The following is a 17,777-nucleotide window of genomic DNA, read 5'->3' as shown; positions in this document are numbered from 1 at the left end:
CAAGTCAGGAATATGGCAGTTGTTATATAATACTAGTAGTTCGTTTCTATGTATGTTGCATTTTCGTTTGTTTTTTGTTGCACTTTAGTGTTTTGTTGTTTCGTTGATTTACTCTCATAATTGATGTGTTTTAATTTGTTAACTGTTGCCTTTATTAGGTAGTTGTTATATAATTAACACATAGCTGAGTGGGTGATCGAGCGAACAAATATAATAGAGGCAGTGTCCACCGAGGCGAAGCACAAAACTTTACGACAAACTGGAAATTTTAAATTTTCTATTTCAGTGTAGTTACATTTCAGAAACACCCGCCTATGCAGCACATACCTTCCAGTTGATACAATATTCTATATATTACGTTTTCAATCATCATTTACTTGATATATTATTTGTGCTCGCATGTATGCTATTGCATCAATATTCGCTAACGCCCTTTTCATTTGACCGTAACGAAATATGTATCGCATTTGACCCCAAATATCTATAACTTACCGTTACTAAAACCTCTGTAATTTCCATTGATTTTGAAATTAACGAATAGACTTATGGCCGGTTTATAGTAATGCAAGTACTAAGCTGACAGACATACGTGAAGCAGCAACTTGATTACACCCTCTAGAACATATTTGTTCTCATATTATTTGGTTATTACTCTGGTTATTTATGGTGATTTGTTTTGCTGAAAGTAAGCTTTCTAAATAAGTTAGTTGTTTCGTGGTTTTTATTGTAGGTCATGATTTTATCTGATTTTATTTGTCTAACAGTTTTTTTTATTGCTAACTTGGTATCATCTCTCTCCTGTTAGTTCTATTCTGCTTTTTGTATTACTTAAAAACTATGCCATTGCATGTGACTAATTGTCTCTAATGTTATTTTAAAGTTAATGGTTTAAATATCATCACGACACGAAACTGGGAAAAGGTATAATTTTGTAAAAACTTGAGACCGCGGAAGACAAAAGAAAATACGGAAAAATAATCAACACTGAATATAAACATTTTCAAAAATATGTTACTTGGACAGTGGTCCTCACAACTGATATGTTTAAGCCATGAGTTAGCATATCACTCAAAATCTTGCCCATAACTTCTAACATTTCTTCCTAAATTTATTCAATTTTTATGAATTACTTTATTGTTTGTAATTCCTTTTTGTCAATACGTAAGTGCATGACGATGTAATGTTTTGTTACAAGAAATGTTTTAAGGTGACCTAGTTATAAAAAAACGCTGAGATCACAATATGCTTTATGTTTTTTTTTAAAGAGAGTTAAACATGAAATGAAAGACAAGTTAGTATATCAATCACGTCTCAAACAATTCATCGCTTAATTTCTTTCATTCTCGTTAAATTGTCCATGAAATCTTTGACAGTGTCGTGTTTAAACTCGTCCCATTGCATGGATATATCTAGCCTGTCGACTAGCTCCTGTTGTGGTGGGAAGGGTTTTTCCTGCAATTGAATCAATCAACTATGTATACAAAACGTTATAGTTATAATACACATTTCATGAAACAGGCCGTTATTGATAAGAAGTTTAACTTATAGCATAAACAAATTAACATTAACACTACCAAATAAATATTGCAGAAATACAAAAAAAAAACACAAAAAAACATGAAATGTAACCTAGCCTCAGGTCAAAATACAATTTATGATTGTTAAGTAAAAAAAGCATAGAGAAAAGTCCTACTTATTGAATTCTTTATATGTAATTGGTTTTTTTATCAAAATAAATAAGTCTCTGTTATATTTCTCACCTTCAAAATAATCAAACTTTTCATCGCATCATCACAGTTTTTATTGAAGAACTTTTTGTTGATCGCAAGGACTTCGCACTCTCCGCTTACCTGTAAAACATGATAAACGATCATTCGCCTTAAATCAATATATCAATCTTCAATAAGCTTTTCGTGTGCAATATCGAACACGTACATGTAATAACTTGCATATGGCTTCCCCTTAACCTATTCTACTTGAATAAAAGCCGAATCATACACAAAATGACTTTGAAGCAATGTCATACTGAGATAGATTAACTTACATAATTTACCAAATATAAATCATATTAAAACAACCATAGAATGGAATGTTCACATTAATCTTAATCATGACAATAACATTACAACAGTGTCGTTTACTAATACTGAATTTGGGGGTTATAGACACCAAGAGTTAAGATATTATATCGATAATTCTAAGGATGATAATATAATTCCAAAATCATGATGTGGTTCATAAGTGTTTCTCTTCTTTTTTTTAATAGATAAGACCGTAGGTTTTCCCGTTTGAATTGTCATTTTTGGGGCCATTTATAGCTTGCTGTTCGGTATGAGTCAATGATCCGTTTTGAAGACCGTACTTTGACATATAATGGTTTACTTTCACATATTGTGACTTGGATGGGGAGTTGTCTCATTAGTATTCATACCCGTCAATAAGGTTAAAAATATTTTATTGTACTTACTAAGCTAACTGATGGTCCTCTTTGTGACGGTTCCAAAAGAGACAACAAACCCTACAAACGAAATGTGCACTTGACATTACGCAGACAAAAACATATCAGCCATTTGTAAGAGATTGGTAATGAATTGATAAGGTCTTAGGACAATAGTCATGTAGGTTTTGACGTATTTTTAAATAGAACTATAAAATATGATAAAGAATAGCGATTAAATATTTTCACGGAAATTTATTCCACAACCACTCACTTTCTCTATCCCAATCGTATGCCTATATATTATTTTAGTTCTTGAAACTTCCAGTTTATAAGTAGATACGGACTGCGTGTATAAACGAAAGTTAACGGTTGTCAGTTCGTTTTCGACTTAAAAATATGACTGTCCCTTTGGTTTATATTTCCCCTTTCAATTATCAAAATTGCCTTTAAAATATTGAATTTGCACTTTGTATTTTTAGGTGCTACATAGTCTTAAGTTGTTTTAATAGTTTAGTATGCACAAAACACCTTTTTATTTATTGTAAATAAAATTAAACTTACAAACGATTGTCCTGGATGAAGCACTTCTACTTGCACAAATGGAGGGAGCTCCCTCTTTTTGACAACACTTTTTTGTCTTTCAGATAAGCTTTTGACACTTGATTCATATTGTGATTTTTCAATTTTCATTCTAGAACCAGATCTGCTTAAAAGACTTGACATTTCTGATTTTGCTCTTGGCAATAAATTAACCGTGTTTCTTGTTCCAGTTTTCTGATAAAACGAAGTTTTTGATTCGGTAATTGGTTTAAGGTCTTCAATGGTCACGTGTTCATTTTCTGTTTTCTCTTCTGGTTCACGTGCACTATTTTTGGTGTCATTTTCTTCATCATCGTCTTCTGAGTCCCTTCTTTTTGAGGATTTTGCAGAATTAATCACTTGAAGTGTTGGCAACTTAACATCGTTTGTAATTTGCTTCAAGGGTTCTCTCTTTCCAATTACCGATTCTAATGTTTGATAATTTCTAGGCGTCTCCGGAAAACTTTTATAAGCCAAATCGTCCAGACACCTTCGATGTCCATATGTAGGCGGTGCAGACACTAGACCTCGTCGTTGCCCTGGGTGATAGTTTGCCGACTTGTAAGCTGACTCGGCTGAAAAATATAAGAACTATTTAAGCCAAATGAACAACTAACAATTGTTGATGACTGTTCTGGAACCTTGACATTGACATTGATAAGTTTGCTTAAGGATGTTCGCTCTTCTGTTTCAAAATAACAAGGTTAAAATACTGTTATAATTTGATAGTACCAAAAAAGTAGAAAATGAATGACAGTCACGTCCGTGTCATTGTTTCATGAGATAAAACTCAATTGAAAATTTGGAAAGGAATGAGTTCCCTTAAATTGTTTTTTTTTAATTGGCAACTCTTTTCTTTCAAAAACTATGTCAAAAATAACAAGGATTTTATAGGATTTTCAAAAGTGGCTTTCTAAACAATATTTCATAAAATAATGTAAAGAAATATAGAATAATAGGTAGTTTCGTTTTTGATACTGACAATATCATGTGGGATATCTAGACGAGCCCGTTAGTGCGAGTTAAGATATTCCACATGATATAGTTTCGTTTTTGATACTGACTATATCATGTGGAATATCTAGACGAGCCCGTTAGGTAATTATGACGTCACTCAATGTATTACCTAATATTTTCAGTGATACAGCCAGTACGTTGATTCATGAAAATATATGGCAGTAAGATCAAAGGGAAAATATACTAATTACCGATAAAAGTAGGGGTTAGCGAGCAAATTTTATTTTTTTGGCACTACCGGTACATGTATTTGAATAAAACTAGAGGATTCCCAAAATTTGACATAACTTCACAGTTGTTGTCCATTCATTTGATGTGTTTTACCATTCGATTATGCCATTTGATTGTGGACTTTCCGTTTTGAATTTTCCTAGGAGTTTAGTATTTTGGTGGTTTTACTTTTTTTTTTTAACAGGAGTAGCGAACGTCCTGAACTTGTTGTATGATTGCTGTCACATTTTATTTTCCTCACTGATTTCATTTGCATTATATACTCACTTGAATCTCGGCCAGCTATAAAATTGAGCAACTTCTTCTTCCTATAGAATGGGGACTCCATTTGCATCATTTTCTGTATCTCTTTCCGTCTTTTAGAGATATCAATGATTTCTGGTTTCAAATATGATAAGACACGCGCTTCGCCCTGCAAAGAAAGATATTGTCCATTTTTCCTACTGTACTTAGTTGATATCATATGAAAAATAATAATACACATATGAATTTCATGTTAAAGCATTATTATAAGAACTTTATTTATTTATCGGAAACATTTCAGTACTTTCATTTTAAAAATCTCGTCCAATAAGGCGAAGCGTTCTGATGAGATAGAGTAGGGAGGTCTTTGCGATTTTTGTCAGTTACAAAACTATATAACTAAGACAGGAAAAGAAATAGTTATAAAAGACATACATGTACATTAAAATAAGAACATAAGATTTAGAAATATGCTTTGCTACATCCCGATCTGCAGCCTATGGTAGACATATGTAATCAATAATTTACTTCCGAAAAAAAAACGCTACCTAAATATCACGTATATAGAGCGTATGGAACACCATTCGAAAACTGACGCCACTGCAATATGATTTAGTCAGATGTTGAATTACAATTATATATGCACATGTTTCTTCAAAGATGCATTTTATTTATTCACTACTTACTGATTTGATAACATATATCCATTCCACGTCATTGCTATCTTTGACCATTAGTCTTCCATATCTATAGATTTACAAACATAACATTGTTTTAAAAATCCACTTCAAGTCGTTAAGATGCTTAATGAAGGTATTGCTATCATTATTACCAGCTTTTTACAAGTTTTTTGGAAGTCTCAATGACTAAGTTGTCCAAGTTAAGTTCGACTACATGTACATGTAACGTATGTGATGGGTGCTTTCGACTACATGTACATGTAACGTATGTGACGGGTGCTTTCGACTACAATCTTAATTGACTGATATTGCCGTAGTGGGTTGTTCTTCTCAGGCACTACGACTAGCTACACCAATACAAACTAGCTGCCATTTACTGTATAGCCAATAGCACTGAAGTGGCGTTTAACACCAATCAATCAAACTTTGTTGAATATTAATATGGTCATTCTATATGAAAGTTTTATATTTCTTGAGCATTAAGTGGCCTTAGATGTCTAACATATTTAAAAATTGATGTTCCTGTTGATTTTACTTAAAGCTATATAGTTTTAGTTGTTTGAATAAACTGTTGAAACAGTAATATAGATCGCTTCTTTGTCGGATCAGCACTTTTATAAATGTGCACAAACACAAACATACACAAATATATATTCATAACCATGTCCATTTAAATATATCTTGACTTTCGTCGCACACTAGACAAAACACAAGGCACACGCACTGATTTAATATACTGTGTCAATGATCAACATTTCAGTGATTTTACAGTATATCGTAACAAAGTATATTAATCCTACATGGAATAAAATTCATAACCATGTTCATTTGTAGACGTAATTGTCAATGCATATAGTAAATTTAAATTTAAATAACCTAATGGTGTTTACAAATATAATGTTTTTCACAGTTGTCCTTACTTGTATTTCAAAACACTCCATGTTCCAGGATTTTCAGCTAATTTTTCCAGTGGGAAATGTCTAAGGACTTCATTTTTTCTACACACAAAAAAAAAAAAACAAAGCGTTACCAGATGTTGTTTCAAATTCGATAACTGATACAATTTTCTATATGAATTAATATTTCATTAGTTTAAACATTCGATCATGTGATTGTGATGAATAATTATCAAACGTCCAGTGGCAAATTAAATGCAAATTCAGAACGAGAAAATGGTAATGTGGTATAAATCTAAACCCGGCTTTGTACTAGACCGTCACACAAAATTTCGCAATGTTTGTATACAAGTTTTTTTCATTAGCCTTATTGACATTGCACTAGCTTTAAGTAACTGCAAATATACTATCACGTCTGTATTTTGTGTTTGGGTCCTTTTATTAGTTGTTTATGTGTGGTTTTTTTTCTCTATCTGATGAGCCAAGCGTTCAATTTATATGTACGTAATGTCGTTATGTTGTGATGTTATACCACTGTCATAGCTTGGGGAAGGGTTGGGCGACTGCAGACGTGTTAAACTCCGCCACAGTAAGAATGAATCTGTTCTAAGCCAGACTGCCTGTAATTCAGTAGTTGTCTTTTGTTGCAGTGTAGCATATCAATATTTTATGCTAACTAATATTGTGTTGTACATAGTTTAGACCATAACACGTAGTTTCCTCTTTTAAATAGTTTTACATCACCCTTTACAAATGAGCAAAAAGCGAACCGCATAGCACCAATCCGGTCATATGTAAAATCTAAATAAATTCAAACGAAAAAACCAACGGCCTGATCAAGTTATGTACAGAACAATAATGAGAAACAGCAAAAACCGACAATCACTAAATGACAGGCTCATGAATTTGGACAGGTATATTATATAGAATGTATCAATATATTGACCTTTTAACCAGATTTCACAGTGTTAACGTATAATTAGATTTGGCTCATGAAGTGTTCCACTTTTTTAACCCCCCCCCCCCCCTTTTTCCCATCCCTACCCCCTAAACAAAATTTATTTATGTACAGTATAATTTGACATGAAATTAAAATCTGAGATATCTTTATATACTGACAATATTTCTGTTGTAACAGTTACTTACTTGCAGATTTCCAGGTTTTTCTCGTCATTAGAATCAGCAGCCATATCAAATATATCCATATAATCCTGTTAAAGCAATGAATAAATAATGATGCACAATATCAAAGTTTTCGTTGTCTGATGTGGTAAAGTTTATCTAATTGAAAACCGTGATATTTAGTTTATAGGTAGCCTTCATTAAGCTGTAAAGTTCGTGTTGTAGCACAAATATTCACAGTTTGTTCATATACAAACTAAAATCAGTAGGCATACATCGAGCGTGAGAAAAAAATAAATAAAAGTACGTGTTTGAACAACTAATAAAAAAACATTATGTACATGTATGATATATCGCAAATAACATTTCCAACCATTTAAGTTTTAATTTGTATGATTTTATATATACCAATTTGTCAACATTTTACCTATTCGTTTAGTTAGGAACGGAAGTGTGTCTAGTAAATACGAAAATGTAAGGAATTAATGGTCTTGAAAGGATCTATTTCAAAGGCGGAACTAAATGTTACAAAAGTAACTTTTCATGTACCGTTCGTGATAAAATTTTATTGAAAAATGTTTTAATTTGTAAATCAATATTATGATCATTAAACTTTATTAAATGTCCTGTTCGTGTTATTTTTACATTAACTCTTAACATGTAACTAATTTAATGAAAAAAATGAAGATCCCTCGATAGTATGATTTTAAATGCTTACAGCTTGGTGGTCGTCATTTGTTTTATCCGTTAATCTTCGAATATTACATAATACCATTAGAAAATTAAAATAAAGACATACATAGACTAAATCAGAAAATATATCACTTCACGCATAAAGGCGCTGTGATATGTTCAATTGTTTGTTAAAAGTATTCTGTCTGGGATCAATGAGCCAAGGAAATGAACAAATACTAGTTATATATTACTCTAAATAAATTGGTTCGTCCGAAACACAATTCTTGATAGAGTTTCATCAGACAGGTTCAAATAAAGAAACATAAGGCCCGTATGTATTCATCATTAGAGGCGAAAAATATCTTTCTCAGTTCATAAATTAAAAAACTAAGAAACAAAATATATTCATGCATTAATTAATAATGAAAGTATACCAAAATATAGTATGTAAAGTACCATTATGGTATATGTAATTGAGACTTATAGACGTAATAAAAACTTTAGTAACTTGCTTTTGAGCAATATTGTATCTTCACAAAATGAATGACAAACATAATGTTGTATTATCTGATAGCGAATAAGTCCAAAGAATTATTATTCCATTTAATAATATACTTGTCGTACAATAATTCACTCAAAATTTTAAAGGATAATTTAATATTTCATAACATTATATACATCTCGTTGAAAGGAAGAACATATTGTTAAAAGAAAGAACACCATTACTTTTCCTTTGATATATATTTGTTGATCTTTGTTGTTAGTAGTTTTTCTTGACATTGATGTCTAATGTGTTCTTATAAACCTGTATGTATAAGTTAGTTAAATGCTAAATTGACAGTGTAATATAATTTGAAATTACTTACAACCTAAATCCTTGTACATTTCTTACTTCCGACTGAGAAAGGTTATAACAATTTTACTGTCAAAGTTGATATCGTCAAAAGCAAATACTTGAAATCGACACGTTGATATAATAATATTGGAAAATAATATAAGACAATATTTAGGGCTCTCTAGAAATGCACAAGTAGTAAACTGTGATATCAAAAGTATATTGCACTTAAATGTTTATCAGTTTGCCTGTATGTACATATTTATAAGTCAAAGTTGGGAGATAAAGTGGAAAGTTTTATATATTACTATCCGTCGATAGTACAAAAAAATCTATAACAAGAATTAAAATATGAAAAATCCTCAATACATAGTTAGGTATCTAACTGTAAGTGGTTAGTTGTATCTACCATGTTCTTTAATCAAAGTAAAAATCAAGTAGATATTTTTGTTAAAAAGATCGCGTAATACTTTTTTCTCTATATGGTGTACGTGCGACATTACCATCTGAAAAGTTAACAAGTTTTCAAAAACATCTTCCGGGGATAAAAGTAGCGTTTACACTTTTTTATTCCAAGTTGCGTCTATTTCAAACATAATTATTTCGTTCGGTATGGGTAACTTTTATATTCACAAGTACACACCCGTGATATCGCGGGTCCGTGACTGAATTAAAGTATATAACTATGCCTAAGCCTTATTTTAGTAATTGGTATTGTCATCTGATAAAGTCATGTCGACTATAAGATACACAGTTTTCTCTGCTTTCAAATCTTTCTGTTTGAACCCGTCGACCTGGAACTTATCAATTATTGGAAATATTAATTATTTGGAATACAAAAGGTCCAGGCTATCCAGGAATGGGGTATTTTTTAATCAACAGCATTGTCCTTTATTAGTTATCTTAGAAAGTCTTGCTGATAGCTGAATAAAGCTACAATAGGGAACATTTGCAATGATTGAATTGAGTCGTGTCAGCCCTTTGATTATGACCCGTGTATATAGCAAAATCCTAAATACACCGTTTGGTGGTGCGCCTGTCAAATGCGGAACGTACAGTTAAGGTAATAGCTAACAGGTGAATATACTATTGGTATCGGTATCGGATTAGACCCGGAACTTGTTAATTATTGGCAATATTAATTATGTGGAAAACAAAAGGGTCTGGAGTGGTGTAATTTTTAATCTACACCATTGTCCTATATTAGTTATATATAGAGTTGATTTCTTTGATTTGTCGTTTTTACCCGATGACGGCTGACAAATTGGACCTCGTAATTTTAGTATTATAGATATCTTACACTTTTTGTACATAGTGTGTTTCTTTTGCAAACCTGCCAGTAATCTTTCAAGCTTTTCGAATTACCTTAAGTCTTTATCTTCATTATTTTAAATAAAAGCTCACAAGTAAAACATGATGATTCGATAGGTCTTATATGTCCGGTGGCAAATCGCATATTTAGGACGAAAACATGTAGATTCAATAGGAATATAAACTTGGCTTTGTTAAAGACCTACACGCGAATTTGTAACGACTTAATTGACATTGGTAGAAGTCCGCAAATTGTTCTGACTCTGAGCTTACCAATTTTTTGCTCTTACTTAGCGGAAAAGCATAAAAAACAATGTTTCATGTCGTTGTTTTACCCTGACCGGGGATCGAACCTACGACCTTCCGCACTCAATGCGAGTACGGACACATCTACAATACCGTCTATGAAGAAGAAAAGAAACAAAGACATATGCAAAACTTACAAATCGATGGAGAAAAAGCAGTTCCACTTCGTGTCTAGTTATGACAGTTGATCGTCTGGCACATCCGCAAATCAAATCTTCTTCCTTTGAGTTAGACAAACAATGAAAACTGTTAATAAAGGTATTTAGATTCCGCTAATATGTAAGATTATATAGATACAAGTTTTGATATATTTAATTGGTCTAAATAACAGCCTAACAATGTTAGATCTTTAAATTTGCGGAAGTCCCATGGGATTTGCGGAAGTCCCATGGGATTCGATCTCATGCTTCTAAGATATCGTGGCACCAACTCGCCTTGCACTATGCCCGGCGCGCTAAACCACTCGACCACCTAGACTCGATATATATGTATATACAACTCGTCTAAACATCAACCCAACAATGTTAGATCTGTGAATTGCAAATTTTTATTTCTTCCCTCACCGGGATTTGAACCCATGCTACTGAGATATCGTGACACCGAATCGTCTCCAATGTAACCGCCGCGCTAGACCACACGACCACCTGGGCTTCAAAATGAAGCTTTCGGTGGCCGGGTTTTACCTTTCCACGTCAGTTTTAATCTAGCGTCGTACTACAGTACATGATAATTATAAGGCATGAAGATGTTATTTTTACATATCAGCTAAATTATCTATAGTAAAGGATCCTACAAATTAATGTAAGATACAGTCACAGAAATAATTATATTTATAAGTACGTATCTATATAAATTGCATAGACCTGCATAGATGGTCAAAATGGTATTACAGGTCATTCAAGTTGTACGTCAGTCTACAAAGTTGAATAACCATACGTTGAGTTGCGACTGCCGAAGAAAGCCAAAGATGCAATCATTTGAAATTTCAAAATATTAACAGCTACATGTACCTTATATTAGCTTAATTGCTACTTCAGAAATATAAATTCTAAACTATTCTCTAATATTAAGGATAATTTTTATTTTTGTCCTTACCCCAAATTTATCGCCAGGATGAATCTCTTCTGTGTTCTTTCTTCCTTCAGGTTTTGTTATCACTTTGAAAAGAGAAGATAAATGCAACAACGTCTCCTGAATTACATTTGAATTTTACAATACAGAATTCATAATATTCGAATGTCTTTAACCATTATCAATGCATCCAAATGTGTAAGTGATCGCCTTTCAAATATCTAAACATTTATGTTGAAATTGAGTGAATACCTAGCAAAGCATTGTGTATATGCTCATATATCTATGTTAATGCTATATAGACATAATTACAAATATGACAGGGGCCAATATCAAGCTTTTGTATCCCACAAAATACGATTTATATGCACGGAAATGCTAACAAAGCCTAAAGAACCTTGGAACTTTTAATTTTGGGGTTTAAATTAAACTGTTGTAAACAGTGAACTTACAAATGGTTTTCTAATGTAACGGGTCTTTTTGAAATAACAAATACCTTTTAAACCTTCTATGTCTAAAGTTTGTATGGGATCTTTAATGATCAGCATGTACCTTGTCATATGCATAATTCAAAGTGTGACAAATTACCCAATTCGGCCGATTTTCTGTTTTGATTATTTAAATTTGATTTAGAACACTGGGTGATTTATTTTTCATACACACTACCATAGATTTACTTCTGATCGATAAAAATCAACATGATTTAAACAACTTTAAAAAAAAAAATGTTTGTTTTTGTTCAAAGTATACGCATTTATGTTTTATCGAAATATATTATATATATAGAAAGATGAATGTTTCCTTATTATTATTTTGGTATTATTTGCTTGAATAATTTAGTTTCATTCAATTTGTTTCAGGTAAATGTATCTTACTATTTCATACCATTTGATTTTAAGTTTAAAATGTGATTTGCTATTACGTATTAAAAATAAGGATCAGTAAATGTGATTACGACTAAGTAGGGCCTTTCCTAATTCATTTCACAACTAATTTGCAGTATTCTTATTCGTAAAGAAATAAATAACAAGATAGCGGCATCGAGATTGTTTTTCTATTATCAAACAGCTAGAAACAGATAAAATTTTTATTTTAGCAGTCAGTATCAATATGAACCGACCATACAATGGGAAATTGCAGATACATTTTATTTATTTTACATTTCAAGGAGGGTGAGATTTTTCTTCAGCAAAACACATTTTCGAATCACATCGTTGCTTGTATTGATATAAGCGTGATAAGAGAAAGCATATATAAGGAATCATTGAAAAAAAATCTTTCTGATGAACACACCGTATTTTCATGTAAAATCGACAAGATTAACATTTGAAACAAAGAAAGTTTATCATCATTTTAAATACTTACATGTTCCGCTAACGTTAAAGTAGATTCCATCTGGAGCTAATCCTTCACGAAGGATAACTCTGTTATGTTTGTACCTGATAAATAAAAATCTCAATTATCTACCTTTTGTTATACATATTTGTAATTTAGTTTCCCCTTGTGAAGTCCAATTAAAGAAATAACAAGTTATAATGATTGCTATTCATACTCATTTATCTGACATAAGTTCATTGGTGTAGATTTCTAATGTATATAGCACTTATTTAAAGTAGAAAAAATATTAACATTTAAAATGTGTGTACTAAATGTAATTTTAATTTAGGGATATAGGCTGTTAAAACAAGACATAGGAACACAATTAAAACAAGTAAAAGGCTGACGCTGGCAACGGATCCTTCCCTAACGGCATCTTTATTTAGTGAAAACTCTCTTTTATTTCCAGGATTCACCATGACAATCGTTGTGAAAGAAAAAATACGCATGTACCGTATTATTGTGAATTTTATAACCTGTATAAATGTGTTACAATTCATAGTTTAAAATCATCCCCAAACTAGCTTCAAATAGATATATGTTTAGTGACCATGATCTTGACATTTGAAAATAAATAGGCTTCTTTCCTCATAATCCTATATTTTTCGCCAGTATAAGTTTCGTTCTAACAATGTAAGGCCGGGGAACTCAAGCTTATATTCGAAAACCAACTTTTTTTGTCTTCTTCTATTTTTAGTAACATTGTCATTGATCCTAAAATCTGCTGGCTTTTATCCCCTTTTTATATTTGCCCTATATTTAACAATTTGATTTAAAACACGCCTCCAAGGGTACTCGAGTTATAATCCGTGTTGCCCTTTCATACAGATAACCGTACATCCTTGAAAATCGAGCAGTATAAATATAAGATGTTGCATGATTGCCAAGGAGACAACTCACCACCAGGTACCAAATGACATAGAAGTTAACAACTAAAGGTCACCACACGGCCTTCAACTATATGAAAATTCATACCGCAAAGCAAGCTATAAGGCTGTTATTACATGTACATAAAGGCAGTTGGTGTATACCGTGTCCATATGAATATTTACAAATTGCCGATAAAATCTTTTACCGATAATGTACGAAGGTATGATGAAGGAATAGTTTTCATCGTTCTATTCTGTGATATCAAACAAATCGATTGCGTATTTTTTAACATCTTTATATGTAAAATATAAAATATACTGTATGTATTGAATGCGACAGATAACTTACTTGTCATAGAAAGAATACTGGACAATTTTCCTCTGTACAGTAAATGGGTATTCCCTGAACTGTTTACTCATGCTTTTAAGGCATTTCACAACCTTTCAATAAAATATCCATAAAATGCACTTATTGTAAGCAAAATAAATTAATAAAATCACTTAACCTGTTCAATTTTCCAAACTTACATTACGGTTTATGGCTAATATCCTTTCATGTATAGTCTGGCTGAGAATACAACAAATAACTGACCATTCCGTGTGAAAAATAAAAATCATTCTTGATCATAATTATACATTGTATTCTCCTAAATCGTTTACGTTAATACGTTAATCACATAATTGAACTTAATAATTCTTGTTAGTTACAGGAAATGGAATTATAAAATCATTTTTGGTTTAACATTGGTTATACTGTAATTCACTAAATCATGTTTGGTTAAACATTGGTTTTACTGTAACTCACTTCATCAACCTTATCTTGCTTCCGTGTTCCTGGTCTCTGTCGCATAATGTCTCTTATTTCGTCGGTAAATAAACCCTGTTCACGAAAAAGGGTAAAAACAGAAGTTTTAAAATGTTATTTTTAACTAAATACTCTTATACACATCCAATTATACTCTCTTGGATTTCTAGTTCAGAAGATGTAAAGTCAGTTGAAAAAATTTTCGTGTAGCATTATATATAATTCATTTTTAGTGGTATTATGTTTTTTTTAAATTGAAATTCTAAAAAAAAAACATTACTGATGCAGATATTAATTGCGTATTCAGGATGATAACAAATACGTATTTAAACAACAGGTAGGCTATACAAGACGGATCAACCGGAATAAATGGCGCGAAAGGAGTAGGTTCAGTAAGACCCCAAAATATAGCAGTTTTAGAAAATTGTGAAAATGTAATCTTTAAGCTATATTTTGGAAAGTTAAATGCTTCTGCTACATAAATATTAGCTGTTTTTTTACAATACACAAATATCGCGTTCTAGCATCATTAAATCATGCTAAATTACTGAAATCTTCAAAATTTTAGCATTTTGGTTAATTTTTAGACGGTTTCTGTCTAAAATGAAAGTGACCGCCTTCGTGTTCATTCATAATATTGAAATGTAAGTTGTATTTGATGATAATACAAAACATATATAAAGGTTGAGGATGAACACGGATGCGGCCACTTTCATTTTTGACAAAAACCATCTGAAAAGTGACGTTTTTGGCATATTTGATAGATTTTTCATATTTAAGCTTCAATCAGAGCGTATTTAATGACTAAATCAGTTAAAATCTTTCACATAAACTTATCGAATCAATTGAAATAGACACTTAAGTGTTTAAAAATTGTCCAAAAACTTTCGTTAGATGAATCTGAAATTTGAGGCCAAAATCGGCCCTTACCGGACCTACTCCTTTAGACTGCTCTGGAAAACGAAAGTATTTTGGGTTAAGTACAGAAAGTTAACCTAGCAAAATGAACCATCAGAGATTTGTTGGAAGAGATTATGTTAGTGAGATTTGAAATCATTACGTAAGCAGCAACAGTATAAACCACAGCAACTAGATGCTTGTCTTCCATATTTATAATTCATTATTTAATTCTTTGAATAAAATGAGAACGAAATTGCAAAAATGACCTTAGGAAAAGCATAGAATATCGGTGTAATTGGTCAGTAATCATTATATATAATTGCTTAGGCGTATGGTGCTTAATACGGACTACTTTATCGATTGATTTATAACTACTGCTAATTTAGATATTAAACAGTTTTATTGTATTCTGTAATTGGATAATAGCTTGTTAAATTGTTTGTTATGTTGATGTTGTCAACTTCAGCAACTATCATTTATTTGATGAAATATTTGAATTTATCAATTAAACAAAAACGTAACACAGCAGCACAGGATATGGCATCATACTCAGAATATTCGTTGCATTTTTATTGATTTGTAGAAAATTGACTATGTTGCGCAATTAATCAGCATTTTGAAATAGATAATATGCAAACTTGGTATAGCATTTTAAAGCATATTATAAAATAATGGTGTTCAAAGGTAAAATTATCCGCTTCTATTCTTGTCAATGTGAAATCGTGCTGAAGGGGCCACAATTCTTCTTGCAATCCAACTGCATCTCTCTTTTTTTTTATATCAGTTTACTAGTCTTAACTTATTTATACTGTGCAGGTGCTTTTACAGATTCAAATGATCATGTAATCTCAAGAAAAATGTTCACTGAACTAGTGTACATTTTTATATAGGGGCCAGTTGATTGATGTCTGCGGATGCTGAGTTTTTCCGCTCCGTTGAAGACTCATCGCTATGACTGTTATCTGATATTTGGTCGGGTTGTCTCTTTGACATATTCCTCATTTCCATTCTCAATTTTATTAAACATGATGAAAGTAATTCTGTAAGTTTTCAATAAGTTAAACATAATATTCCATGCATTCATACCTCTGTCTGCTTTTGCTGTTTATAATCATTGAGATCGAATGTTAGCTGCATGAATTTTCCAGCGCCATTTTGTACCAATCTAACAAATTCTCTTCCTTTCTTCTGTGATTGTTGTAAAGTGGTCACAGCGATCAAATTATCCAGTAAAGCAAACCAGGATTCTTGTGATACAGAAGTCACTAAAAGGCTTTGTTACAAAAAAGAAAGAGATATTTTCTATAATCAAAGATAATAAACTTATGTACCCAATTATTTGAAAACATGGAACATTGAATTTGTAATATTTAACAGACCCGTACAGTCACCGCGTGCACGTGTGAGGGGACAGAATCGTAACCCATTGCTAGCAAAAAAATTATGTTAAGCTTGTTTTAGACGGGGCATCCGGAGGTAGTCCACAGACCATAGTAAAGTAACGGAATAATTACAAGCGCCCGAACACATATTGGTTGTTACAACAGTGATAATGGCAACCAATTACATGGTTGTGTCTTAACATTTTCCAGTAATGCCAATAGGAAAGCACTCTGCAGATAAGCAATATTCTTAAATAATTCTCAAAATCATAGCAATTTAATAAAAATGCTATTCAATTCAATTCCAATTCAATGTTTTATTAAAGTCTCATCTCTCAAAAAGTACAATCAATCTTTATACATTGTAAAATAACACTAAATAAAATGAGAGCCATTCTATACAGAATTATAAGAGACACTATTAAAACGCATAGATATAATACACAATATGAAATAAAATACTATTTACAATATATAAAATGTCTACGCCTTTTTAAAATCAATGACAGGTTTTGGCACACACGTATCATATTTACATCTGAGAATAAAAACTCTAACTTGTGGTTATCATCTAAAGTTTTAAAATTATCATTAAAAGTTTCAGCTACATAATATAAATGGTTTCTAAAATCGTCATAAAGAGGACATCTTAAAATAAAACATGCGCTTCATCTTCAATAAAAACGTCACATATATGGCACACTCTGTTTTCTAAAACAATATTTTCATATCTTCCTGTTTCAATCCTTAGGGGAGCAACACCACATCTAAATTTGGCGAAAGCACTTCTGTGACTGACGGGTAAAGCTATTTTGCAGTATTCCTCCGGTTCAAAATTTTCTTTAAAGTCTGTACGTTCGTAGCTTATTGCCACCTCTATCCGAAACAGATTTATCAGAATGTAAAACAGCATGCCAATTATCGACATGTTTTTTCGTGTAATTTTGACATAAAAAATTTTAACAACATAGTTAGTGTCCATATTTTCAGGACACGATAAATGACTTAAATTTAGTTCACAGAAGGTTTTCTTTACTA

The 17,777-nt window shown here is 31.7% G+C and overlaps 2 protein-coding genes across 3 annotated transcripts in view; both read right to left on the bottom strand.

Moving 5' to 3' along the window:
• Positions 1-17,777, bottom strand: part of LOC139486786 (ragulator complex protein LAMTOR1-like) — a 513,831-nt gene that overhangs the window by 382,594 nt on the left and 113,460 nt on the right. The window lies entirely within an intron of this gene.
• LOC139485470 (uncharacterized) overlaps positions 1,242-17,777 on the bottom strand; it is a gene marked incomplete in the record, with an annotated part of 26,585 nt that continues 10,049 nt past the window's right edge. The window contains 14 exon segments of the mRNA XM_071269984.1: positions 1,242-1,452; positions 1,761-1,850; positions 2,468-2,518; positions 3,002-3,594; positions 4,535-4,679; positions 5,197-5,257; positions 6,111-6,188; positions 7,233-7,297; positions 10,473-10,556; positions 11,431-11,492; positions 12,772-12,845; positions 14,002-14,093; positions 14,458-14,532; positions 16,444-16,630. Coding sequence (XP_071126085.1) covers positions 1,321-1,452; positions 1,761-1,850; positions 2,468-2,518; positions 3,002-3,594; positions 4,535-4,679; positions 5,197-5,257; positions 6,111-6,188; positions 7,233-7,297; positions 10,473-10,556; positions 11,431-11,492; positions 12,772-12,845; positions 14,002-14,093; positions 14,458-14,532; positions 16,444-16,630 — 1,789 coding nt within the window.

Source organism: Mytilus edulis, chromosome 8 (assembly GCF_963676685.1).
Source record: "Mytilus edulis chromosome 8, xbMytEdul2.2, whole genome shotgun sequence".
In the NCBI taxonomy this organism is placed as follows: Eukaryota; Metazoa; Mollusca; class Bivalvia; order Mytilida; family Mytilidae; genus Mytilus; species Mytilus edulis.
This window is presented reverse-complemented; position numbering and strand designations above follow the sequence as displayed.